This window comes from Mirounga leonina, unplaced genomic scaffold, assembly GCF_011800145.1.
Source record: "Mirounga leonina isolate KUSES-001 unplaced genomic scaffold, KU_Mleo_1.0 Mir_454, whole genome shotgun sequence".
Taxonomy (NCBI): Eukaryota; Metazoa; Chordata; class Mammalia; order Carnivora; family Phocidae; genus Mirounga; species Mirounga leonina.
In genome coordinates, this window is record NW_023270763.1 from 6,018,219 (window position 1) to 6,044,855 (window position 26,637).

A 26,637-nucleotide genomic window follows, 5' to 3' on the forward strand; every position below is an offset into this window, starting at 1 on the left:
CCGAACTCTAGAAATTGACCAAAGGCTTGTAGCAATTTGTTTTCCTTGAGCCAAAAAGAGATTGTTCAGGAAAAACACCTAATCTCAGGAAGAAGAATTCTAGGAAACAAAATGCATCAATGTATGAACAGGATTATACATCATGACCAACTGGGATTTAATCCAGGAAGGCAAGGGCAGTTCAACATATGAACATCAGCATAGTAGGTCATATTAATAGGATATAGGGGGAAAAGGAGACAATCATCTCAGAAAATGCAAAATTCAGGCACACTTCCATGATAATAAACATTCAGCAATCTGGAAATAAAAGCCACCTTCCTCAACCTGATAAAGCCATCTAATAAAACCCCACACAGCTAGCACCATACTTAACAGTAAAAGATGGAAAGTTTCCCCCCTAAGGTCAGGAACAAGACAAGGACGTCCACTCTTGTTGCTTTTATTCAACATTGTATTGGAAGTTCTAGACAGACTAATTAGGTAAGAAGAAAAAAAAGTCATCCAGATTGGAAAAAGAAAATTATTTCTATTTGCAAAATTCAAGAACTTGTATATGGGAGATCCTAAGGAATCCCCCCCCACACACAAATAGAGGCTCAGCTAGGCTTCAGGATTAACATATGAAAATCACTTGTATTTCTATATACTAGCAATAAACAATCCAAAGTTAAAATTAAGAAAACAATTTTATTTTCGATGACATCAAAAAGAATAAAATACTTGGGAATAAATTTAACAAAAGTACATGACTTATATGCTGAAACTATAAAAAAAATTAGAGGGCATCTAATAAATTTAAAAAATTCCCATGATCATGAATTGGAAGACTTAACATTGTCAAGATGGCAATACTCTTATAAATTGATCTATAGATACAGTGTAATCTCCATTAAAATCTGAGCTATCTTTATAGAAGAAACTGACGAGTTGGTTCTAAAATTTATATGGAAATGTAAGAGATCCCAAATAGCCAAAATAATCTTGGAAAGAAAAAAAAAAAGAACTAAGTTGGAAAGCACTTCCCAATTTCAAAACCTACTACAAAGCTACAGCAATCAAGTCTGTGTTGTGCTAATATAGGATACACATATTGATCAATGGAAGAGAATCCAGAGTCCACAAACTCTCACATTTACGATCAATTGATGTTAGACAAGGGTTTTAAGGCTATTCAATGGGGAGAGGATGGCCTTATGATGCTGGGACAATAAGGTATCCACGTGCAGGACAATGAAGTTGTCACACCCTACTCACACCATTTACAAAAATTTACTCAAAATGGATCAAAGGTCTAGACATGAGAGCTCAAACCATAACTCTTAGAAGGAAACAGACATAAATCTTTGTGACCTTGAGCAGTCAATGGATTCTTAAATATGATGTCTAAATCACAAGCAACCAAAGACAAAAGTGGACAAATTGAGCAGTTTCGAAATTTAAAACTTCTGTTCTCCAAGGATTCCACCAAGAAAGTAAGAAGACAATCCACAGAAGAAGAAGAAATATCTGCAAATCATATCTGGTAAGGGTCTCGTCTCCAGAATAGACAGAATAAAGAACTCTTACAACTCAATGGTAGAAGGACAAATTACTCAAGTTTAAAAATGAGCAAAGGGTTTGAATAGACATTTCTCCAAAAAGATCTACAAATAGCCAATAAGCACATCAAAAAGTGATCATCATCAGTCGTTAGGAAAACATGTCAGAATTGTAACAATATGGCCCTTTGTACCCACTAGATAGCTACAATCCGAAAACAGACAAGTGTTGGCAAGAATGTCAGAATGTACAATGGTGCAGCTACTTTGGGAAATAGTTTGGCTACCTATTTGTTTCCTATTGTTACTGTAAAAATCACCACAAATTTAGTGGCTTCCAACAACACATTCTTTCACAGTTCTGGAGGTCAGAAATTCATCATCAGCTTCACTGGACTAACGGCAGGGCTGGCCCCTCCTGGAGGCTCTTAAGGAAGAATCTGTCTCCTTCCCTTGTTCAGCTTCTAGTGGGGCCACCTGCCTTCCTTGGCTTGTGATCCCCTCCCTCCATCTTCAAAGCACAACATGCTAATCTCTGCTTCTGTGGCCCTATCACCTTCTGCTCTAACTTGTCCTTCATCCTTATTATAAGGACCGATGTGATTACACCAGACCCATCCAGCTAATCCAGAATAATCTCCCCATCTCAAGATCCTTAACTTAATCACACCTACAAAGTCCCCTTTGTCATACAAGGTAACATTTACAGGCGCTGGGGGTTGGGAGATGGAGATATTTGGGGGGGAGGGGCACTATTCAGTTTACCACAAGCAGTTCCTCAAAGAGTTAAATGGGATAATCATAGGACCCAGCAATTCTACTCCTAGGTATGCTCAAGAGAATTGAAAATATGTCCACACAAATACTTGGGCACAAAGCAGCATTATTCATAATAGCCAAAAAGTGGAAACACAAGTCCACCAACTAATGAATGGATAAACAAAATGTGGTATATCCATACAATGAAGTATTTTTTTAAGATTTTATTTATTTATTTGAGAGAGAGAGAGAGCACGAGAGGGGGAGGGTCAGAGGGAGAAGCAGACTCCCCAGTGAGCAGGGAGCCCGATGTGAGACTCGATCTTGGGATTCCAGAATCACGACCTGAGCCGAAGGCAGTCGCTTAACCAACTGAGCCACTCGGGTGCCCCCATACAATGAAGTATTAATCAGCTATAAAAGGAATGAAGTACCAACACATGTTACAACATGGACAAACCTTGAAAACATTATACTGAGAAAAAAAATAAACCACACAAGGCAACTTGGAGAACGTGTACAGCTATTCTGTTTGAGGACCCCTACTGTGTCATCAGGCCCACTTGCCCAGATTGAACTCATCTCTGCCCCATAAGAGTCCTAATCCCAGCAGGGTGCAATGATGCACGTGGATGGCTAAGGTGGGACATAGATGGTGACAGATCATAAAAGGCATGTAGATACAAGTCTATTGGAGTCAAAGAAGAGAAACTCCCCTATCAGGTCATTCCAGAAAGGATTTGCAAAAACAGTGTTGGCCTGCAAATCAACCCAGAACTTGCACTTAGGGAAGTTGGGGTGGATGGGGAATGGAAGATAGAGGACAGCATTCGGGTCCCAGGCAAGACTTTGTATGTTGAGTGACTGGATGCTTCTAACAGAGAGAACATTCGTAACCCCTCATTTCCTGTTTCTGGCCGAGTGGTGGTAAGTGAATTTCCATTAGAAGCAGCATCTTGTGTACCCCACCCTGCTCAGAAAACAGATCCCAAACTCACAGCCACAAACCTAATGCCCTTTAGCTTTCCGAAACCACCAGCTCAGCTCTAACCATGATCTCTCCACCCCTTTCCTCAAAGACTCTCAATTAGAACTTGCAAGTTCTGAATCTATTAAAACATTTTCAAGCCAGAGAAACTTGCTAAGGACGTGTTTCTCACACACACAACTCTCCTGAACACCACATTGCCAATGTACCCCTTTGGTTAGTTGTCCAGAAGCTGGGTCAGGGGAGAAATTGGTGATATTTCTTCTCTTTAAGGCCTGCTCATCTTTCTTGGCCTTCCGGAGCTCCAGGCTGACTGCCATCCGCTGTTGCCGCCTCATCTGGTGAGGAAAAGAAAGAATTGGAGCCCTTAGAGCAGGGAAGTCAGGTTTTCACCACATTTAGCTTTTAGAACACTCATCAAAGCATCAGATTTCACTCTTACAGATGCAACAGGCTGGAAGAGTTAAGATCACACAGCAAATAGTCTCAGCATGGTTTACTTCTTCTGCTTTCTCCTACTATACCACATCCACGAAAATAGTCAAACTTCTTCCCAAAGTGAAGGAAGCCTATCTACAATCTTGGCAGGCCAGGAGTCTCTCAGCTGCAGAGCCATCTGAGCAAAGCATCCCATTGCCCTGAGTCTGAGCCCATCTTCCTCAGTGCTGATTGGTCCCTGAAGAGCAGGTCAGGGCTTCCCAACTTTGGGGATCCAGGCACGGCTGGGGACTATGAAGTCCATGAAGACATGCTCCACATGACCCTGACCATTTCCACCATTAGGGATCAGTCTACAGGTCATTCAAGCCTTGATCCCGTCCCAGGAGTCTTACTTGGATGCCAGACTGAGGGAGATTAAAATTAAAAACAAAACAAAACATACCCTTTTTTTCTTGGATCAGAAGAAACTCATAGACTTTAGTAGCATCGAGAATCCTGGGGGAAATGATCTATTCTTTAGATTAGATCTCTATTTTGCTATATTTGCTTTGTCATCCCCATCTTCTGATCCTCCACTCCATTTTTTTTTTTTTTTTAGACAAGGAGTGCTCATGTGCGTGAGCATGCATGCACGTGAGCAGGGGAAGGGCAGAAGGGTAGGGAGAGAGAGAATCTTAAGCAGGCCCCAGCCCCAGTGTGGAGCCACCAGGGCTCAATCTCTCCACCCTGAGATCACGTCCTGAGCCGAAATCAAGAGTTGGATGCTAAACCAACTGCACCACCCAGCCACCCCTGCTCCACCCCATTTTTTATGCATTTCAACCATGAGATTTTCACTACACTGCTCCTCCATAGAGTGAAGTGGTGGCTGGGTACTCACAGACGCATCTTTGCCTCGGTACTTAAATTTTCTCAGCCTCTCTTCGGGAGCATCTAAAGTCGGCATATTGACTGGAAGCAGTAAACCACCTGCCGGTAAGACAGTTATCAAGAGAGTCAGTGCTCAGTGTGCGGGTTCCTATGCCACAGCCATCCTTGCTCTAAGCCCTGGAAGGGCTCACAGTGGATGGGAGAGCAGCTTCCATAGGCATTCCCACGCTGGCTCAACAGGGAACGAGCACCATGGGAACCAGAGGCTAGCCCTGGGCTGCAGGAGGGAGGGATACCTCTTGGAGTCAGTTCCGCTTGAACTGGGCCTTTAATGGCTAGGGTAGGTTGGAAGGAAAGCCCAGAACCCTCTCATGTGGCTGTATCCTAGGAGTTCTGTACAAAGCGTATGCGCAGGATGGTGGCGCCCAACCAGGACAGGAAGATGGCCTCTTCTCCCACACCCAGTCCACCAACCCTCGGGTCACGATGGTCTCAAGCATGATACGCTCCTTCTAATTCTGTGGTTGATTACCTCGACCCCGGACCAGGCCACCATCATCTTCCAGCTACTCTATGGCAACCACCTTCCACCTGTTCTCCCCGCTTCTACCATTGCTGTATTCCAATCTGTTCTCCACACAGAGGCCACGTGATCTCTTAAAGATAATTTTCTCTGCTTTAAACTCTCTAGTGGCTGCCTGCTGAGTTCAGAAGAAAACTCAGACTCTCTATGATGCCCACCCTGTGTGAGCTGGCCCCAGCCTGCTTCACCAAGAGCAACACTTTGAATTTCCATCTAAGAATCTAAGTATCATCCCAGTCGGTTTTTATATTCTCCAGAGCTTTTACCACCACCTAAAATCTTGTTTGTGCATCTTCCTTCCCTTTGCCCCAATGACAATGGGGTCATGTGTGTCTTATGTATAATTCCTCAGCCCTTTCACGATGCATGACATAGAGTAAGTAGGCACTCAAGTATTTGTTGGATGAGGATGGTAGGTAATAGGTCACAAAGGGAGCTGGTCCCTAATTAGAGGAGGTTATTCAAATCAGGCCACATTTTAACTTTCTACAAGGCAGTGGGGAATGACATTTCTTACAAGGGTGCAATGAGTATCCATCTGTTTCCAAGTACACGGGATGAGCCAAACTACACTGCAGAGAAAAGAAAACTGGATAAAGATGACCAGAGTCTATTGACTCTATTCTTGAATGTAGAACAGCTGGGATTAATTTCGGGAGGAAAGACTAATTTAGACACATCAATTTGGATGGGACAGTGTAGACAAGTAGGAGAATTCCAGAAGCAGAGAGCCAAGACTGAGGTCTTGAGAAGAGAGATGAACTCTGTGAGATGACTGAACAAGAACTCAATCTTGGTGATGTTCCCTACTAGGGCCCAAAAGAACAAAGAACCAGCAAGGGACAAGGAAAAAGAAGGGAATTTGAGTCAGAACAAAAGAAGGATAGTGTCCAAGGCACTGTTGGTAACAGCAGCTACCGGGCCGGGCACAAGTCCCTAAACAAAGTGCCACCAGCCACCCACAGCTGGATAGAGCCAATGGGCTGAGCCTCAGAGCAGAGGCATAAGCAGCTCAGGACAGAGAGTAACCATGTCCTATACTTTCATCTACCTTTAAGTAACCTCAAAATCTGCTCTATAAGGAAGAAGAGTAGCTTTTGGGGACCAAAAAGTAAATCAGAACACTCCTTAAAAAAATTTTTTTTTAAAGTAGGCTCCGCACCGCACCCAACATCAGGCTTGAACTCACAACCCTGAGATCAACCCACACGCTCTACTGAATGAGCCAGCCAGCTGTCCCCAGGCCATCCTTTAAAACACCAGCTCAAAAGAGTTTTCTAGTTGCTATAATAACCAGGGTCAAGAGAGTTATCAGCTGGAAACGGAGATTTAGTTTGGAGCGAGGAGCTATACCCTACATCTCCAAGAGATAAGGCTCATGGCATTTTCTAAATCTGGAGTTGAGTAGTATTAAGGGCCCGGTTCAGGGAGTAACGGGCAAAACACATTTATCACATGCCAGGAATGCTGCACACTTGGGATTAAATGAAGCAATGTTAATAGTAAGGTAGAGATGGGGCGCCTGACTCTTGATTTCAGCTCAGGTCATGATATTGAGGTCATGGTATCAAGCCCCGCTTTGGGCTTCGTGCTCAGTGGGGAGTCTGTTTAGGACTCTCTCCCTCCCCCCACTTGCACACACTCTCAGGCGTGCGCTCTCCAAAATAAATAAAATTAAAAAAAAATAGTAAGGTAGAGATAGCCCCATTTTGCAGATGGGGAAACCATCTCAGAGGTCGCTTCCCTCGGAAGCCCAGAGTGCCCACAGCTGTCAGGCATCAGCATCAGGACTACAGCCTAGATCGGACTCCTGCGTCCATGCTTTGGATCACTAAGCTTTGCAGCCAACAGTCTGTAAGTAGTTCTGATGAGGAAAACAAGTCACCCTCATGGGTGGCGCTTAACACATGGAGGAGATGTTGGAAATAGGAAAGCACAGGTCTCCGGCAAGGGAGGCCACCTCTGAAATACTCCGCTAATGCATTGCCACTTCACTGCTGTCTCACTCACTGTTCGCGGCCCGACCAGCTCGGTCCACGAGACCCTCTGAATGTGCCTCAGAACGAGGCCAGTTTGGTACAAGGGGATGAAATGCTTTGGTTTCTGGCGAGACCCAAGACAGTGCCTGGCTCCAGGACTATTCCATGAGAACCATTCATCTTTCAGCCACAGCCCAGAACAAATGGCCATTAAGGAACCTTGGAAGTAGGTCCAGAGGTTCAGATGAGCGCTACCTTCCTTCAAATATCAAGGGGAAGGCCAGTATGGCACAAGCAGAAAAAGCTCAACTTCAGAGGGAACAGTGTCCTCCTCCTCTCCCCACCCACCCCCCCAGGGGGCATCTTGAAGGAACAGTTTGAAAGTCACAGATGTAGCCAAACCATTCATTTGGGGACAATCTGAAGAACGAATTCTTCTGGCTTTCACAGGTTTCTCTAGTCACAGCTCAGAGTGTGCTTCCTTCCCTCACATTGCTGTTTGCAGCATCCAGGAGAACCACCACCCTGCCACCCTTCACCAGTGACATCAAGAGCCAAGCTGGAGGCTTTGAGTTAGGTACAAGATCAAAGTCAGAACCTTTCGTCATCAGTTCCCAGAGTCTGAGATCCAAAGAAAGCCAAACTGGTTATTTGGGCAAAGAGCACCAACTTAGGGGCATTATTTACACGCACCCCCGGCTCAAGCAGCTCTGCAGCTCCCCGCACACTAGGAGACTCTACCCTGGGAGAGTCAGGTGGCAGAGGCCCCACCAAGGGTCCCTGGCCATGCTCATGGTCTTCCAGGCTCCCAAGCGGCTCTTGACCTTTCATTCTTTTTGACTGAAGAGAAACTAGGGACTCCTAAGTCTTGTTCATGGCACTGAGTCACTTTCTCTGGTTGGAGCATTACAGGCCATTTTTAAAATACTTCTTCTAGATCTAGCCAAGCTTTGAGTGTTAGCATCTTTCAAGAACTGAGAACTATTTTAAATTAAGATCGAGATTATCCAAGAGTTGGCTTCTAGAAAGGCGCATTTCTCTGATTTTACATTAACACTCATGGTATAGACAATTTAATACCTCAGAAATGTATTGAGCATTAACTCCCATAACCTACCCTCCTCCAAGTTAGCCTTTAAAAACTCACACCCACCCTGGGGGGCTAATTCTGGAAGAGGAGTTTCATAGACACGGTTTGGCCACACATTTCTCCACTTGCCTGTACTGTGGATTTTTTTTTTTTTTTTTTAAGATTTATTTAAGTAATCTCTACGCCCAATATGGGGCTCAAACTCACGATCAGGAGATCAGAGTCACATGCTCTACCCACTGAGCTAGCCAGGTGCCCCAACTTGGGACATCTTTTGATGTCAGAATGCTCAGATCTGGGGTACCTAGGTGGCTCAGTCATTAAGCATCTGCCTTTCGGCTCAGGTAATGATCCCAGGGTCCTGGGATCAAGCCCCACGTTGGGCTCCCTGCTCAGCGGGAAGCCTGCTTCTTCCTCTGCCTCTCCCCCTGCTTGTGTTCCCTTTCTTGCTGTGTCTCTCTGTCAAATAAATAAAATCTTAAAAAAAAAAAGAATGCTCAGATCTACAGCACTAACAGCCACTTCTTCAAACCAAGTGGGATATAAGTTAAAACTACACATGGGGTTGGAGTGAGGGTCATTCCCTGGGAAGACCCACTGACCTCAGCCCCAGTGACGGGTCAGCAAGCAGGCATGAGTACAGGGATGAAGCAACAGTCATGGGAGTGTGCAGGCCTGGGGGGGCGGGGGTGCCATGAGGGCAGGGACCCCACCTTGGTATTCACGGGGCTTTACCAACATGGACAAGACGTGTCCAGACCCGAAGTTTGATGGAGGGAGACATACAGTCAGGCGTCCCTCCAAGGCTCACATTGGCCCAGAGGGGAGGCAGAGGTCACAGCAAGAAAGGACGCAGGACCCCAGGCCCTCTTCCCAGGGATCCTACCTCAGGGCTTGGGAATGCTCTGGGAGGGGGCAGAATCAGCCGGGGACGATTCCCACGGGTGAACATGTCCCGGGGGATATTTCAGGGAAAGGAAAGACAGATAAAGGCGCAGACACACAGATTTATAGGCTGTTGTATGGTCAGGCTCCCCACACCCTGCCAGCCCCCATCTGGGCTCTGCTGAGTAAACAGACATGCAGCAATCGCCACATCCTCCTTACCCACCCAGAAAACAAGCCAAGTGCCACTTTGCGCAGTTTCGTTAAACCGAGACTGAGTTCAACAAGGAGAGACCCAGCCTGGGCTGGAAGCCGTCCCTCTGAGGAGGCCACTGGCTTTTGCCAGGGGGGGTGTTGCCAAGACTGCAGCAGCCTCACCCAATCCCCAGGCAAGAGCTAGGTGTCTCGTCTATACCCAGACAGAGGAATCCGGGAGGGCACGGCCACATTGGGAGCTCCCGGCACCCACCCTCTCACCACTCACCTGGAAGACAGCCACAGCCTCCAGCCCCCTGGCCGGCCTTAAATGCCCTCAGAAGGCAGCAGGTGTTTTGGGCATTTGACCCCTCCCCCCAGGGTTGGTCTCTGACCGAAGTCAATGGATCTTAGCTCTGGGTGCACATTGGAAGCACCTGGGGAGCTCTGAGCAGCCGGCCACCTGGGCCCCAGCCCTGAGGCTGATTGAGTTGGTCTAGGGGGAGGCCCTGATCTCCAGGTGCTTCTCATGTCCGGATGAGGCAGAGACAGCCTCAGAGCTGCCATGGACCTTCAGCCTCTGCAGCTGCAGCCTCCCTCCGGGAAGGGGTTTGCATGCTGGGAGTTTAAGGTTTCTGGGATCTGGCTAGATTGGCCTCCCCCTAAAATTGGAGTATTAGGGTTGATGCTGCCGTGGAATAGTTAGCAAGTGTTTATTCCCAAGGTAGGCAGGGAGATTGGGTGCTGGTGAGAATGGGTTGGCTTCGTATCAAATTGGAAATTGGAACAAGCTTTCACATGTTATTCAACTGGGGTGCCTCGGTGGCTCAGGCGGCCGAGCATCCAACTCTTGATCTCAGGGTTGTGAGTTCAAGTCCTACATTGGGTATGGAGCCTAGTTTAAAAAAAAATGTTAAAGGGCATATGCTTCTAGAAATTTTGGGGTGCGTGGCTGGCTCAGTCAGTGGAGCATGTGACTCTTGATCTCAGGCTTGCAGGTTTGAGCTCCACATTAAATGTAGAGATTATTTTAAAATAAAATCTTTTAAAAAAAAATCCAAATATTTACCGAGTCCTCACTGTGTGCCAGGCCCGGACATGCAACAGTGAATATGATGAGTGGGAGCAGGACCACAATTGGGACAACACAAGGCAAGGGAGGTCAGGGAGGGCTTCCGGGGGGAGGTGATGTCAGAACCAAGTCCTCAGGAAAAGCAGAAATTAGCAGGTGAAAAACTGTGAGAAAAAATGCTCCAGGCTGAAGGAACAGCATAGGGAAAGGCACTGAAGCGAGAAAAATGGCCATGGTTCTCCTGGGAACAAAGGTCGTTCAGGATTGCCAGAGGGTTGGGCACCTAGGTGGCTCAGTTGGTTAAGCGTCTGCCTTCGGCTCAGGTTATGATCTCTGGGTCTTGGGATCGAGTCCCACATTGGGCTCCTTGCTCAGTGGGGAACGAGTTTCTCCCTGTCATGCTCCCCCTGCTTGTGCTCTATCAAATAAATAAACAAAATCCTAAAAAAAGAGATTGTCAGAGGGATGACAGTGTCAGGTGAAGAGCAAAGGTGACCTGATATACAGGGGAGGGGGCAGTGGGAGCTGTCCACCCTGGTCCAGGCACTGAGGGGTTGCACTGTCTGTAGGGGATTTGAAACCAATGATAAAACCTAACTACAAGTCTGGTGCTTTTTATCGTCATGAGCCTGGAATTCTGCACAGTGTCAGTGAGTTGCACCCCACCTGTTACTCACTCTGAAAGTGTTTGGAGTTGGTCCAGAGAACAGGAGAGACCCCACCCCAAGGTCTCTATTTGCATTGTATTTGCTTTTTTATTATGGAAAGTTCCAAATCTGTAAAAGTTGAGAGAAAAATACAAACAAATCCTCAAGTACTGGTCACCCAGGTTCCATAATTACCAACACCATCTTAATTCTTCTTCCACCACCTTCTAAACTTTGAATTTATTGGTATTTGTTGGGGGGGGTGTATTTTAAAATTTTATTTATTTATTTGAGAGAGAGTGTGTGCAGGAGCAGGGGGGAAGGCAGAGGCAGGGGGATGGGCAGAGGGGGAGGGAGAAGCAGACTCCCTGCTGAGCAGGGAGCCTGATGTGGGGCTCCATCCCAGGACCCTGGGATCATGACCTGAGCGAAGTCACCCACTTAACCGACTGAGCCACCCAGGCGTCCCTATTCGTTGTGGGTTTTAAAGGAAATAGAATTATATTACTTCACCCATAAATATTCAGAATGAATCTCTCGCACATAAAGATGAAAAACTAAAGCCAAAATACCATGATTCCTCCTCACGATATCCACCACCCTTCTTACTGTGTCACTTTAGAATGTCTAGGCTAGCCTTGGGGAGGTGAGAGGCAGATTCTTTCCAGGGCAGGGGCAGACAGGGGGTGGGGGTGGTCGGTGGTGGTGGCAGTGGGAGAGGAGAGAGGAGGGTCGGACCCCAAGACAGCCTGGTTCCTGGAGGGGAGGGATGGGGAGAAGCCGGGCTCTGAGTGAGTAAAGCATGGAGCTTGAGGGTTGGACCCTCACACCCAGATGCCTGGAGGACACCAAGGTGGGGATGCAGCAAAGGCCAGTCGGTTCAGTGCTGGGCAGGACTCGGTGACCCACTGGACATGGTGGTGGGTAACAATGACAGAGACCACGTAAGCTGGTGCGTAGTTTCAAACCGAGGTGGCTGGTGTGGTGTCAGAAGAGGGGGCATTCAGGATGACATACAGGAGGCCTGAACTTGTGGGATCCAAGGCTATCAGAGGGACTGGCCCAGGCCCCCTGCTCTGCACAAGGCATTTGAGACCACCCACTGGTCCCCCTGCACCTGAGTCCCCCTCCCCTCATCATCCCTATCCCTGCTTTGGCTGTGTCCCTTCCCCCTCAGGCTTTTCCACACACACACAGCTAGAGGGATCCCTTGAAGATGGAGCTCTGGTTATACCACTTTGCCCCTCAAACACTTCAGTGCTGACCAACATACCTACAATCGTGTATGAGGCCCTCTGTGCACTTCCTTGCCCCCCTTGTTGTTCCTTTTGGCCTCACTCCCACCACGGTCCCGCTCCAGCCACCCCAGTCTCCTCTCTGCCCCTCAAATTCATCAGGCCCGTGCTGGCCTCAGGGCCTTTGCACCCGCTGTTCCCTATGCCTCCCTCACTCCCTTCAGGTCTTAGTTTTTGGAGATCATTCCTGATCACCCTGTCTAAAATCAAACCTCAAATTCCTGTCCAACTCCCTAGCAGCACTTGTTAATATCTGAAATGCAGAACAGTTACTTGTTTGCTTGTTTTCCATCTCCTGCTTTGCCACCAACCCCCACGGAACTTGTAAGCTCTGAGGGTAGGGGTGTTATCTGTTTTACTCGCTGCTTTATCCCCAATGCCAGAAAGAGTCATTGCTCATTATATTTTTCGAATGCATAAGTGGGCACCCCGCCCCAAAGCCAGGCTCTCCCCTCTACCCCCACTGTGTTATAGATGTCCCTCCCCCGTCACCCAGAATGTACCCAGGGTGTACACGGGGCATGCTCAGTAACCTTCCCAAGTCAAGCATCGAGCTGAGCCAGCGTTCTTTGAATAAACCTAATCAGTGCACACAGCAGGGCCCACAGGTGCTACATAAAGGACTCAGAAGTGGGAGGAAAAGTGCTTTGGATGGAACCTGAGTCCTCAGATGGAAGTCACTTCATCCTCCCCTATGCCTAAGCCCCAATCATGAGTATCAGCCACACCATCTGACCGCAAGGACCCCCACATCGGCCTCCCACTCCCCGCCTCCTTCCATCAGCCCCACCCTCTGCTGAGCCCTGCTCCTCGGCCCTCCCAACCTCTGTTCTGCTGACCGTGGCAGGCCATTTGCCCACTGGTCTGGCGACACTGTCCTAGAACACCCATCCAACAAACTCTTATATTAAATTTTCAAGAATGAATTACCAGGATGGGTTTATTTCCCTGGTTTGTTTAACCTGCCTTGACTCCTCTGATGTAGTAGGAATTACCAATCCTGTTTCACAGAGCGGGAAACTGAGGCTGCTGACATTGACATGACTTGCCCGAGCTTACATGATAGGGGAAGGCCAGGTCTGTGTGCCCCATCTTTGCCTTGGTGCTTGGACCTGTGCTGGGATGGTGCCTGACTCCCTTCCTCCCTTCCTCCCTTCCTCCCTTCCTTCCTTCCTCCCTTCTGTCTTTTATGGTGGTAACATACACATAACATAAAACTGACCATTTTAACCACTTTTGAGTATACAGTTCAGTGTATGAAGTACATTCACACTGCTGGGCAGCTGTCACCACCATCCATCTCCAGAATCTTTTCCACTTCCCAAACTGAAAGTCTGTCCCCATCAGACACTAATTCCACAAGGCCCTCTCCCAGCCCTGGACACCCAACCTTCTACTTTGGGTCTCTGCGAGTTCGACTCCTCTAAGGACCTCATGTAAGTGGAATCATACAATGCCTGTCATTTTGTGACTGGCTTAATTCCACTGAGCGTAAAGTCCTCAAGGCCCATCTATGTTGCAGCAGGTGTCAGGATGTCCTTCCTTCTGACTTCTTTCTTTGAAACAGGAACACATTTTTTTATGTTGTTGTAGTTAATATTGTTGTTTATGGTGACATCCCAAGTGCAGGGTGCAGGGCAGACGTCCTCCCAGGCAGGGAGGAGTACTTATCATTAACTTCGCTTATAATGGCCAGCGCAGGGTGGTAATAAAAGCAGGCTGATTTCTAGTCAGTTTTCATTCTTGTTTCAAATCCTCTACAGTCAATGCACCCCCTTGTTCCCCATATTCCTGGCCAACTGCTCTCACAACCCTCCCAACTTGGTCCATCACTGATTATTTATAGATGTCTATTCATCATATTATGATATAAAAGGAGTTTAAGAAAAAGAACCCCAGAATTAGAAAGCTGATGTAACAATTCCTTGGGGGGGGTTAGGAAAAGTTCCGTGATTGAGGTCAGTCTCTGGGAATCCACTGGCTCCTGACAAATGCAGCCGTCAAGATGCTTGGCCTCTGCATGGGAGAGCTTGTGTGTGAGTGTGTGTGTGCGTGCACACACAAATGTGTCAGAGAGTCCCTGGGGTCTAGGGAGACTTTAACTTCCCAGGATGATGCCCCTTAAGGAGCTAATTTTAGATTCTTGGTAGATGCTATTTGGCCCAGAAGTAGGAGATGAGAAAAGGGGATATTAAGGAAAGGAAAAGGCAGGGTGGGAAGACAGCAAAAGAAAACCAAAGACCGATTATTCATCAGGTCTGAGGACTCTCTGATAAAATGAGAACCTGAATTCCTCAGTACTGTAGTTATTTCCTAAAAGCGTGTTCTGTTTAATGGCCTGACCCAGCCCCACTGCTCCCAAGTCTCCTCATCTGCCTGATTACCCTAAGCATTTTCTTTTCCAGGAGTGTGGGGGCAGTCTACAGACATTTCTCCCCTCTGGGGCCTCTGAATATCAGAGGCACAGATCACACCCAGAGCCCTGGGTCCTGTGTGGCTTTCATCTGATGCTATGTGACCCAGGAGCTGGGCCGTGGACAAGGCTCTGTAGGGACCAGGGACTGGGCACCCACTCTGCTGGTTCTGCAAGGTACAGGAGTGAATTAGACAGGGTCCCTACCACCAAGGAACTTAGAACTCACCTGTCAGCACTTGAGCACCTGGGCTCTAATAATCACACAAGGTCTTTCTGCCATTCGCACCTCACCTTGTAACAACTTGGTGAGATGGATATTATTATAATCCCAGATAGGGAAGTGAGTTAGGTATTCAAAGACAGCACTGTGTGTCTAGCACAATGCTCTCACTCCCTGTAATGGCTCCATGGAGAACATGTTCTCCTCAGAGAGTGCAGGAAAATAAGGCAAAGGTTCACTCCAACCCAGTCCCTGACTCCAGAGGGAGGACCTGCTGAATGGACAGATGGATGCGTGAATGGATAGATAGATGGAGGAGTGATGGATGATGGATGATGGGTGGATGGATGAGTGGATGATGGATGACAGATGGATAAATGGATGATGGACAGATGGATGGATGAATGAGTGGATGATGGGTGGATGATGGATGGGTAATGTTTGGATGAATAAGTGGATGATGGGTGGATGATGGATGGGTGATGGATGGATGGATGATGAATGGATGGATGAATGGATAATGCTGGATGGATGCTAGATGGATGGATGATGGATAGATGAATGAGTGGATGATAGATGGATGGATGGATGGATGAGAGATTACCCAGCTGAGTTGGGGTTTGAGTCCACCTGGGTTTTTCAGACACTGGGCTTGATTCAACCTTGGGAGACTCACAGAAAATAAAGAGACTCTCTCCTTTGGAAAAATAAGAATAAATACTTCTTGGCAAAAAGGCATGATGCCAAGAAGATGAAAAGTTGGAAAGATTTTTAGATATTTTTGAAATAATAAAATAAAAATGGTACTTCAGTGCCAAATAAAATCAAATTGAGATATAAGTCTAAGCGCAGTATGAAAAAGAAAGAAACACAGCTGGAGAAATTTATCTCCAGCAGCCTTGACACCATATTTCTGGGATCCCATAAAATTCACCATGAATGAGGAAATCTCCAGCTGACTTGGAATCAGAGACTTTTCAAGGTGAGCTGACTTCGGAGAACTCCTTGTCCAGGTCCTAGGTTCTTTCTGTCCCAGCTGCAGAGCACTGTGTTCAGAAGAGCCTGTCTTAAGCCCTCTGATTTCAGAGCCTGTGAGGAAGATTCCAGCAGTGGCCTGCTGGGGCTCACCCTTCCCTGAGATGACCCTACAGGATTCCAAGGGTCTCTGGGGCAAGAGGCTATTTCTGGGCCTCAGGCTCTGTGTCCATGTTTGGTCTTCAAGGAGCGCATTGTGAACTTTCCTCCACCTGCCAAGGCTTCTTCCTGCAGCCCTCCTGGGAAGACACTGATCCCCTTTCCTCCAAGATGGCAAACAACAGCTGAGAATGTAGCTTCTGGACCTTATCAGGAAGGACCCTGCAACCACCACCCTGGGGCACAGCAATGAAGGGAGCCTCTTATTGACGTTTGTTTCCTTTTTCTTCCCCCTAAAAAATAATTCCAGATCCTAAAAACAGTCCTCATTGAAAAAACTTCAGGCAACACTGATAACGTTTAAAGAAGGTTTAACTTGGGACGCCTAGGTGGCTCAGTTGGTTAAGCGTCTGCCTTCGGCTCAGGTCATGATTCCAGGGTCCTGGGATGGAGCCCCGCATCGGGCTCCCTGCTCAGCGGGGAGTCTGTTTCTCCCTCTCCCTCTGCCCACCCCCCACTTGTGTTGTCTCTCTCTCTCTCTCTCATTTTCAAATAAATAAATAAAATCTTTAAAGAAGGTTTAACAAAAAATCACCTGAAATTCTACCACCCAGAGCTAATGGGTATGATCATCTGGCTGAGCATCCTTTCAGACAAGCTCTTGGCACATCTGTTCATACAGATGTGCCATGTTTTGCAAAAATGGCTTCAAGCTATTCCATAAACTTTCTTTAGAAAAAAACAACCCAACATTATGCAGTGGGCTTTGTTGAATGCCAGTGAATATGAATTTACGTTGTCGGTTTAAAAAATATTCATCGTACTTTATTTAACTTTACATTTATATTATTTATATTATTTGTTATTCTTTATATTCATTTTATTAACTAATCCCCTATAGATGGACATTTAAGTTGTTTCCAACATTTTGTGGAAAGCCAGCTCAGAGCTGCCTGAGAAAGGGGGGAGGAAAGTAGGAAGGATGACCCTTGGGCTTCTAAAGAGGTCATCCAAGGGGCTGAGGCAGGAGCCTGGGGCTGGGCAGTGCCTGGTCAGGGGCAGCTCTGGGCCCAAGGCTGGAAGTAGGTGCCAGAAGCCTCAGGCTTGTCTCAGTGGCTTTTCCAGATCAGAGGGTTCTGGAGCCTGAACTATACCCTAGGGCTGTGGGTCTGGGCGGACCCTGCCCCACCAGCCTAACAATAACCCACACACTGAAACTGCGTGGAATGTGGAGCTGGGACAGAGAGGTGGCAATGAGATGCCCCCTTCGGGGGCAGGGATCAGGCTGCTAAGGACATAACCCTGCAGACACCTGCAGAAACCGGCTGAGGAACATGGAGGCATATTAAATACATTCCAATTCTGTTCCCTCCCCTCCCACCTCCAGCCCCAAACCAATTTATCAGAACTCCCAGCTCCAACTCTTGACCTTGCACAGAGGAGCCCAACGTGCTCCATGGAAGCACCCTAGGAGATAAGCATCTGTAGATGGAGGTGGAATTTCTTGGGGTCTCCATTCTGTGTCATTTGGGGAGACCCTTAACAGGTAGGCAGCATATTCCTGCTTAAAAGCATTTTCAAGACAAGCCACAGACTAAGAGAAAATATTTACAAAATACATATCCAACAGTGGTTTTGTATCTGGGACATATGAACAACTCTTAAAATTCAATATAAAAGGGTGCCTGGGTGGCTCAGTTGGTTAAGTGTCTGCCTTCGGCTCAGGTCATGATCCTGGGGTCCCGGGATCGAGTCCTGCATCAGGCTCCCCGCTCAGCGGGGAGCCTGCTTCTCCCTCTGCCCCTTCCCCCGCCTGTTTTCTCTCTCTCTCTCAAAAATAAATAAAATCTTTTAAAAAATTCAATCTAAAAACACACAACTACCTGATGACAAAACACAGGCAAAAGATCTGAATGGACACCTCACCAAGGAAGACACGTGGGTGGCAAATAAGCAAGTGAAAAGATGCTCGACATCATGAATTGGTGGTTGTTAGTGAAAAGTTTAAGAAAGCATTTTCAAGTCCATAATCCCATTTGATCTATCAATTCTGGGAGGTCAGTAGTCATTTATCATTATTATTATTATTATTATTATTATTATTATTATTATTATTCCCATTTCACAGGGAAGAAATGGAGGCTCATGGAGGTTAAATCACTTGCCCAAGGGCAGAACTGAGACTCAAAGCCATGGAACTCTTTCCACTTGGGAGGTTTCTGTGTTCTAAGAATGTTCTAGAAGCAAGCACTTAGTATCCGACTGGACAAGGCCACACTTCTCATTTCAAGCAAGGAGAGAAGGCCATGCCCCACCCACATTACCTGCCCACCCCCCACCACCATCACGGATGGACAGGCCTCACTCGTAAGCAGTTGGACCTCCAGTAGGGCCTGTCCTTCTGGGTGCCAGGAAAAGCACTGAGCGAGTGACTGTTGAATGTCCAATAGCAGGGTCTCTCACAGGCTGGAAACCACCCCCTGTGGACCTTCCACAGCTGGCCCTTTGCTTCATAAGAGGAGAGCTGTTCCAGGAGGCGCTAGTTCCCAGCCCAAGGGCTGGCACACACAGCCTGAAAGCTGTAACTTTGGCTTCCTGGCCCTGGATCTGGACAGAAGTCTGATTTTCTTCAATACCCCATGACTGAGAACTCTGTTGTAACTGAGGTTCTGGGCCCTGGTCCTGGCAGTGGGGGGCCCTCCTGGGGTACTGAGTGTGGGGCTCTCAGGCTGGCACAGGATTGATCAGGTGCCACTCCTCCACTTTTATCTGCTGTATCTCCTCTGCCCTCCCCAGTTTTCCCCTCAGAGGCCCTCCAAGGCAGAGAAGTGTCTAGTTGATTGTCTATCATTGCTAGGGTCTAGCAAAGAACTTAGCGCAGAGCTCACAGAACTGGGAGAAGGAAGGAAGGCACATGAGGGCCAGCAACCCTATTTCCTAAGCCAGCCATCTGGGGGCAGGGCCCAGCTCCCCGTGTATCTAAGTCCAAGGGTTTCTGGATGTAGATGCCAAGAAAAATCCCCATCTCGAGTACCACCCGAACAGAGTATCATGCTTAGAGTACTGTTCCCACCATACAGTTCCAGCTTTCATTCATTCAACACATATTTATTGATCATCTAATAGATGCCAGGCACTTTATATACATGAACTCCCTTCATTCTTAGAACAAACCTATTTGGAAAGTACCTCTACCATCCCCATTTTACAGACAAGAAAACTGAGGCATGGCGAGGTCACAGAGCTAGTAAAGAGCAAACTCAGAAAATTTGGTTTCAGAGTCCAGTTTTTGATCAACACCCTCTACTGCCTCCCAGGCCAACCCCTGTCCTCGCCATGCTTACATTCGACGAGGGAAAGAGCCCAGAAACCATCTAATAGATCCATAATGTACCGTTGAGAGTGATAAGCACTAGAAAGAAAAATAGAGCCACATCTTAGATGCTGACTCCCTCTGTGTCTTTGGGCAAATTACTTCACCTCTCTGAGCCTCTTTTCTCATCCGCTAAAAGCAGGTCATTACTCATCTGCCCCACCCACCTGCCCAGGTCGCTGGAAAGATCCAAATGAGCTAATGGACACAGGAGCGCTTTGTTTTTATTGCTGTATCACTACCAAGCCATGACTCCAGGGAATTTTTTTTCTCCTGGGGGATCTAAGTCATCCTGCTTTCTATAGAGAGGCATAACTAAACTTCCCCCAGATATCTTTATGAGCCAGATAATTTCAAGCCCAGTGCTATTCTTACCGCATTTTTAAAAGCAGAGAGCATTGCGTGTACCCACCTACTCTTGGGAGGTAGTACTCACCTGACAGTTTGAGGGCCTTCTCCCGACCAAGCACTCTTACTGAAATGGAACTTTCTGGAACACTGGCCACTAAAAACTCCCTGGTGAGAAGCTTAGGAGAGACAGAGGGGCAGGTTCTAGATATCTTGTTTGCTCCACGTCCATATCTTATGTTTCCTCCACTTGTCCTGCGTCCCAGGAGGCTGACCTCCACCGGCTGCCTCCCCAGGTCCCTGCTCTCCAGCTTCTGGTTGGGTGTGGCCAGAGGAGATGAGGGGAAGAGATGGGTGAGCAGGTGGGGAGATTTGAGCAAGCCCCTGGCCCTGCTGGGTCTGGTTGGGCAGTAGCTGGGCCGTCCCCCTGAGGACTACACTTTTCCCCCTTTTCCTACACTTTTCCGGGGTGTGGTGGCCTTCCCATTGCTTCTCCACCCCCTGCCGTTTCCCCTAAACCCTGTCCCACCTTATTCAGTAGCCTCTCCCTTAAACTCCAGGCTGTGACCCCATTGGAGTGTGCTCTCTCCTGCTGGGTCCCGGACTGAAAACCTCCTGCCAGGGAACATTCCTTCCCAGAATCACTGTGAGTGGGGCCCCATTTCTTCTCTCTGACCCCTGCTCTCATCAGCCAGAAGATGAAGATCATGTGGGAATAAGCTGGAAGCAAGCGGGCTTTGGGTGGGGCATGCTGAGGATGGACTCCAAGCCCCGGCGCCCCCTGCAGCCTCTCCTGGATAACTGTCTTCAAAGACCCCCTGGGAGGGTGCAGAGGTGTGGTGAGACCTCCCCTGCTCTCCCCAGAGAAGCTCCACCTATCTCTGTTGATTCTCTCTCTCTCTCTGCCCCTTCCCCTTCTGCACAAAGCTCTGCCTGCTAAAAGTTCTGTTGCTAAAGAAATTGAAAGCGACCCTATCAGGTGATCAGAATTTGGGGAGAAGCTGATTGGCGGGAACGGCACCACCGCGGCATTGACAATAGCCATGCTTGGGGGCATCTCAGCCAAACTCTCATTTTACCTTTGGGGAAACTGAGGCCCAGCACGGAAGAAGTGTGGTCCATCCTCAGGCGTGAAGTATTCAGGCAGAGCAGGTGCTAGGAAAGGTTCCGTGTCGTAATTGCTTATTAATCCAATTCTTCATCGACAGATCCCAGTTTTCAGAATACAATAATGATGCTGCAGGGATCAGCTGATAAAAGGAAACGTCTGCAAAACATTAATGTATATTAAAAGTTCTTTGGTTACCTCGGTAAAGTAGCTGCTTCCCAGGCCCAAACCCAGAGGGGCAAAAAAGGAAATCAGCTCTGTGCTCAGGTGGGTTCCTTTTTCATTTAAGAGTGAATTAAGGCAGGGCACCTGGGTGGCTCAGTTGGTTGAGCGACTGCCTTCGGCTCAGGTCATGATCCTGGAGTCCCGGGATCGAGTCCCGCATCGGGCTCTCTGCTCAGCGGGGGGGTCTGCTTCTCCCTCTGACCCTCTTCTCTCTCGTGCTCTCTGTCTCTCATTCTCTCTCTCTCAAATAAATAAATAAAACTTAAAAAAAAAAAAGAGTGAATTAAGGCATCTACACCCTAAATACAAAATCTAAAACCGTACAACTCTTAGAAGAAAATGCAGGGGCAGATCTTCATAACCTTGAATTTGGCAGTAGTTTCTTAAATATGATGCCGAAAGCACGGGCAACAGAAGAAAGAAACAGACTGGACTTTGTTAAACTTTTGTGGGGGCGCCTGGGTGGCTCAGTCGGTTAAGCGGCTGCCTTCAGCTCAGGTTATGATCTCAGGGTCCTGGGATCGAGCCCCGCATCGGGCTCTCACTTTCACTTTGGGGTCCCCCCAAATAAAAAAACAAAATCTTTTTAAAAAATTAACTTTTGTGCATTAAAGGGCATTATCAAGAAATTGAAAAAGCCTACAGAATGGGAGAAAATATCAAATATCATATATTTGATAAAGATCTAGTATGTAGGGGCGCCTGGGTGGCTCAATCGGTTAAGCGTCTGACTCTTGATTTTGGCTCAGGTCATGATCTCAGGGTCATGAGATCGAGCCCCCCCATCAGGCTCTGGGCCAAGTGTGGAGCCTGCTTAATATTCTCCCTCTACCTTTCCCTCTGCCCCTCCCTTCCTCCCCCCACCCCCGCAAACACGTTCTCTCACTCGCTCTCTCTAAAAAAAAGGATCTAGTATCTAAAATATATAAAGAACTCTTATGACTCCACAACAGAAAGACAAACAACCCAATTAAAATATGGGCAAAGGGCTTGGATAGACATTTTTTTTTAGATTATATTTATTTATTTGACAGAGAGAGAGACAGCGAGAGAGGGAACACAAGCAGGGGGAGTGAGAGAGGGAGAAGCAGGCTTCCTGCTGAGCAGGGAGCCCGATGCGGGGCTCGATCCCAGGACCCCTGGGATCATGACCTGAGCCGAAGGCAGACACTTAATGACTGAGCCACCCAGGTGCCCTGTGGATAGACATTTTCCCAAAGATATACAAATGACCAACAAGCACATGAAAAGATGCTCAACATCATCAGTCATTAGGGAAATATAGATAAAAACCACAATGAGATACCATTTCACACCCACTAGGATGACCATAATTTAAAAAACAACAACAAAACAAAACAAAAAGGAAAGTAACAAGTGCTGGTGAGGATCTGGAGATATTGTGAATCACTGGCAGGAAGGTAAAATGATTCAGTCACTGTGAAAACAGGTGGTTCCTCAAAAACCTGAACATAGGGGCGCCTGGGTGACTCATTCAGTTAAGCATCTGACTCTTGGTTTCGGCTCAGGTCGTGTTCTCAGGGCTGTGGAATCAAGCCCCGCTCTGGCTCTGCGCTCAGCAGGGAGTCTGCTTGAGAATCTCTCTCCCTCTGCCCCTCCCCCACTCCCATGCACGCAGGCATACTCTCTCGCTCTCTCTCAAAATAAATAAAATCTTAAAAAAAAAAAAGAACATAGAATTACCAACTGACCCAGCAATTCTATTCCTAGGTAAGTATAAAAAAAAAAAAATTGAAAACCGGAACTCAAGTAAATGTAACCATATGTCCATAGCAGCACAACTCACAGTAGCCAAAAGGTGGGAACAACCCAAATGTCCATCAGTGGGTGAGTGGATAAAATGCTGCAGATTCATACAATGGAATACTGTTCAGCCATAAACAGAATGAAGTCCTGACACCTGCTAGAACTTGAATGAACTTTGAAAACATGATGCTAAATGAAAGAAGCTAGGCACAAAAAGGTGACATGTCATACAATTCCATTCATACGAAATACTTAGAATAGATAAAACCATAAAGATAGAAAGCAGATTGGTGGTTCCCCGGGCTCAGGAGAAGCTGTTTAAGCGGTACCAGGTTGGGCGCCTGGGTGTCTCACTCAGTTAAGCGTCTGTCTTGGGCTCAGGTCATGATCACAGGGTCCTGGAATCGAGTCCCGTGTTTGGCTCCCTGCTCAGCGGGGAGCCTGCTTTTCCCTCTGTCCCTCCCCCGCCCACTCGTGAGCATGCTTGCTCTCTCTCACGTGCTCTCTCTCTCAAAAACAAATAAAATCTTAAAAAAAAATAAGGGGGACCAGGTTTCCTTTTGGGCTGATGACGTTTTGAAACTAGGTAGGGATGGTGGTTGCACAACACTGTGAACGTACTAAATGCCTTTGAGTCACTCACACAGTGGTTAATTTTCTGTTAATTTGTCTCAATTAAAAAAAAACAAAACAGTGGGTGGGGTGGAGATAAGGGTGAAGGCAGAGCTAGGAAGAAGGTCCCCCTGGCAGTTTGTCCTTTCAGACCCAGAGGACATCTCTGAGCTCAAGAAGGGTACAGATGGGAAAGGCATGCCCAGCGAGGGCAAGGACTTGCACAAGGTCACAGAATGTGTGGGAATCCGTAAAGGAATTGGAGGCAGGGCTTTAGGACCCAAAGCTGGCACTGCATCATGATGCCTCCACTGGCCATGGTGGCCTGGAGGGGGCCCGTGGCCGTGATCAAATGAGTGAAGACCAAGCTCACACTGGCCTTCCAGACTGACGAAGTCATCGACCAGTTGGTTATCTGGGCTCATCCATGCCAAAGGCTTTGGATGAGTCAACTCGGGTCTTCCTCCTTGACCGTCGGCCCCCTCCATGGGCAGAGTCCTAGCTTTAAGCAGAAAACTCATTCGCCTGCTGTTCTATTTCTGCCCACAGCTTGCACCCCTGGGCTGAGGTCATCAGTTTCCCCACAAGGGCAATGGGAGGAAGGAGAATGTCCTAAAATTACAGCATTCACTGATCCCCCCTGAGGGACCTGGGAGCATCCAAACTCTGGAAGGTGAAGCCAGCTGAGCCACCAGAGCCCTGAGGGGTTCTTTTCTTTTTTAAGGTTTTGCTGGCTCAGACCTGTTGGGCAGGTATAAAAGGGAATGGCCAGCCTCGGCTGGGCACCCAGTCTCTTCCAGTGTGGTCTCAGGTGGGTACCATAGGGGCTGCCGGGGGAGATGGGAAACAGGGAGGTGGGTGCTCTGGAGGAGCCACCTGAGGAAAGTGGGTGTAATGATGGGAGATTAGCAAGGTGGAGCAGGAGGTGAGCATTTCTTGAGCACCTGCCTGCCCCAGGGGCTGCAGAGGGAGCATATCATTCAGTGTTCCAAGGGACCTGGACCTGCAGGTGAGGAGATAGCTGGTGGGGCTTGTGCTGCATTCCACAGTGAGACAGGAGCAGTTGGGATTCGAACCCGGATCAGCCCCACTTCACTGCACCACTTGCCTTCCCTGGTTGGGGGTGGGGGGGGGAGGTGCTGGGTTCACCCAGGGCTCAATCCCAGCCCTGTCCTTCCCACACCATAATGCATCTCTGTTCCCCCGCCCCGCCTCACCCCCAGGACCCTTGCAGCTTTTGCATCCCTTGAGCTGAATGTTTTCTATGTTTTGTGGTTTATGATTTTAAAAATGGGGTCTGAGTGGTATCTGGCTAGCTTAGTTGGAAGAGCACCTAACTCTTGATCTCAAGGTTGGGAGTTCGAGCCCCATGTTGGGTGTAGAAATTCCTAAAAACAATAAACTTTAAAAAAATTTTTTAATAAAAAAAAGAAAGAAAAAGTGGGTCTTAGTTATCAAAGATGCCTGGAGAGAGCTGTTGTCTGGAGGGACAGGAGTAGCTTGAATATGTAGGGGGGCCTGGAAGGAGGGCTCACTACTGAGCAAGGGGCTGTGGCCACTGAGAGGGGTGGGACCTGGTGTCAGAGGCCTGTACAGCCCTGGGGTGCAGGCCTGGTCCCAGGGGTCTGCGCCCCAGGCCCCTAGGCCAGGACAATAGCAATAACACCTTAGCTTATGGGTCCTGGCAAAACCATCATAAAAACGAAACAAAACAAAACACAGAAGCAGCCTAATTGGACTAAACAAAGGAGAATTTCTGGCCTCTCCTCCCACATTAGAACAATTTAAAAAGGTACCTAGCCCTCAGACACGAGCAGTTGCTTTGCATTAAAGACAAGTCTAATGAATTTTAATCTGACTTTGCTGATACTTGCGTTTCTTTTTCATGTGGATTTTGGTCTCATTTCCCCGGTGACTTCCATCTGTGTTAAACAGAAGCAGGAAAATGAGGCAGCAAAAAGACAATGCAACTGAGCCACTGGGGACAACAAATGACAAAAGGAAGTTTATGTTGAGCAATTCTCTCTTCCAGGAAGGGGTAGGGGGGAGGCCCAATGCAGCCTCAGCACTGCCCAAGGTGACCTTTGGCAGAGTCAAGGGAGAGCCAAGTCTCCTGGGTGCTGGACGGACTGCTGGAAGCTCTCGGGATACCGAGGACTCCTAGCCCAGTGCTCCCCGGGGACAGGACTCAGGATGAGTTAGGCAGGGTTCTCGCCCTAGGTTCCGGGGTCTTCAGCGGGGAAACAATTCCATCCTTTAACAGAAATGTATCATTCCCTCCCCTTTATATCACAGGCAACAAATCACAGTCCCCAACACCTGTGTCTTTGTCAGCAATGGAAATCACCGCGATTTTCATATCACTGGACGATGTGGCAGAGAGCTCGAAAGATTATCAGTTCCCATCATGGCTTGAGAACGATGTTGGGTTGTTAGACCTGAGGTCAGATCGTGTCATTTAATGCATTAGTGAGGAAGTACGCATATTACTGTATCACGCAGGCTTACTTACTATTTTGTTAATTATATTTTAATACCATTTGTTTCCTTGGTGATCCTATGCATTTTACTACCTGAATTTAAAACGTTCATTTTGTCCAATGGGAACACAGGCATCACCAGATGGCACAGGACGCCCACCCCTTTCCTCTCGTTCTTATTTCCTGTGAAATAGACCAGCTTTGGGGCTGGGGAACCCACAGAGAGATGGACCCCACAGAGAGAGAAGACCAGGAGAAAGTGTCTGGCTTTGCTGCCACATCTTGCCTGTCCTGGGTCAGCCTCTTCTGGAAACACCAGAGCCCTTGACAGGAAAAGCTGGAGCCCTCCTGAGGATAGCTTGGGGCAGTGGGAATCCTGGGAGGCACAGTCTGAGACCCTCCATCCCCAGCTGGCTTATATAGAGCTGGAGGCTGTACTTGGCCTCCAGAACAGCACTGCTGACAAAAAGGCTCACAACCACACCCTCCCCAAACTTCTGAGAAGGTTCTTCACCCCTAAGACAAACTGGGATGCCCCTCACTTCTCTCTTTGCTACCATGAGTCCCCAGTTCTTCTTCCTGGTGGTTTGGTGAAATTGTCTGAGTTTG

General features: G+C 47.8%; 1 protein-coding gene across 7 annotated transcripts in view; it reads right to left on the minus strand.

The window, feature by feature from the left end:
• Positions 1 to 26,637, minus strand: part of KPNA7 (karyopherin subunit alpha 7) — an 88,030-nt gene that overhangs the window by 27,092 nt on the left and 34,301 nt on the right. Inside the window, exons 1-4 of one of the 7 annotated variants that reach the window (XM_034988393.1) lie at positions 20,366 to 20,478; positions 19,925 to 20,015; positions 4,610 to 4,698; positions 3,498 to 3,626 (exon numbers count right to left, since the gene is read on the minus strand). In XM_034988393.1, coding sequence (XP_034844284.1) covers positions 3,498 to 3,626; positions 4,610 to 4,675 — 195 coding nt within the window. In that variant the 5' untranslated portion in view covers positions 4,676 to 4,698; positions 19,925 to 20,015; positions 20,366 to 20,478. Of the gene's footprint in view, positions 1 to 3,497; positions 3,627 to 4,609; positions 4,699 to 5,131; positions 6,305 to 19,924; positions 20,016 to 20,365; positions 20,479 to 20,915; positions 21,104 to 26,637 lie in introns of those variants that run through there. The other 6 variants (XM_034988395.1, XM_034988391.1, XM_034988390.1 and 3 more) reach the window with 6 other exon arrangements.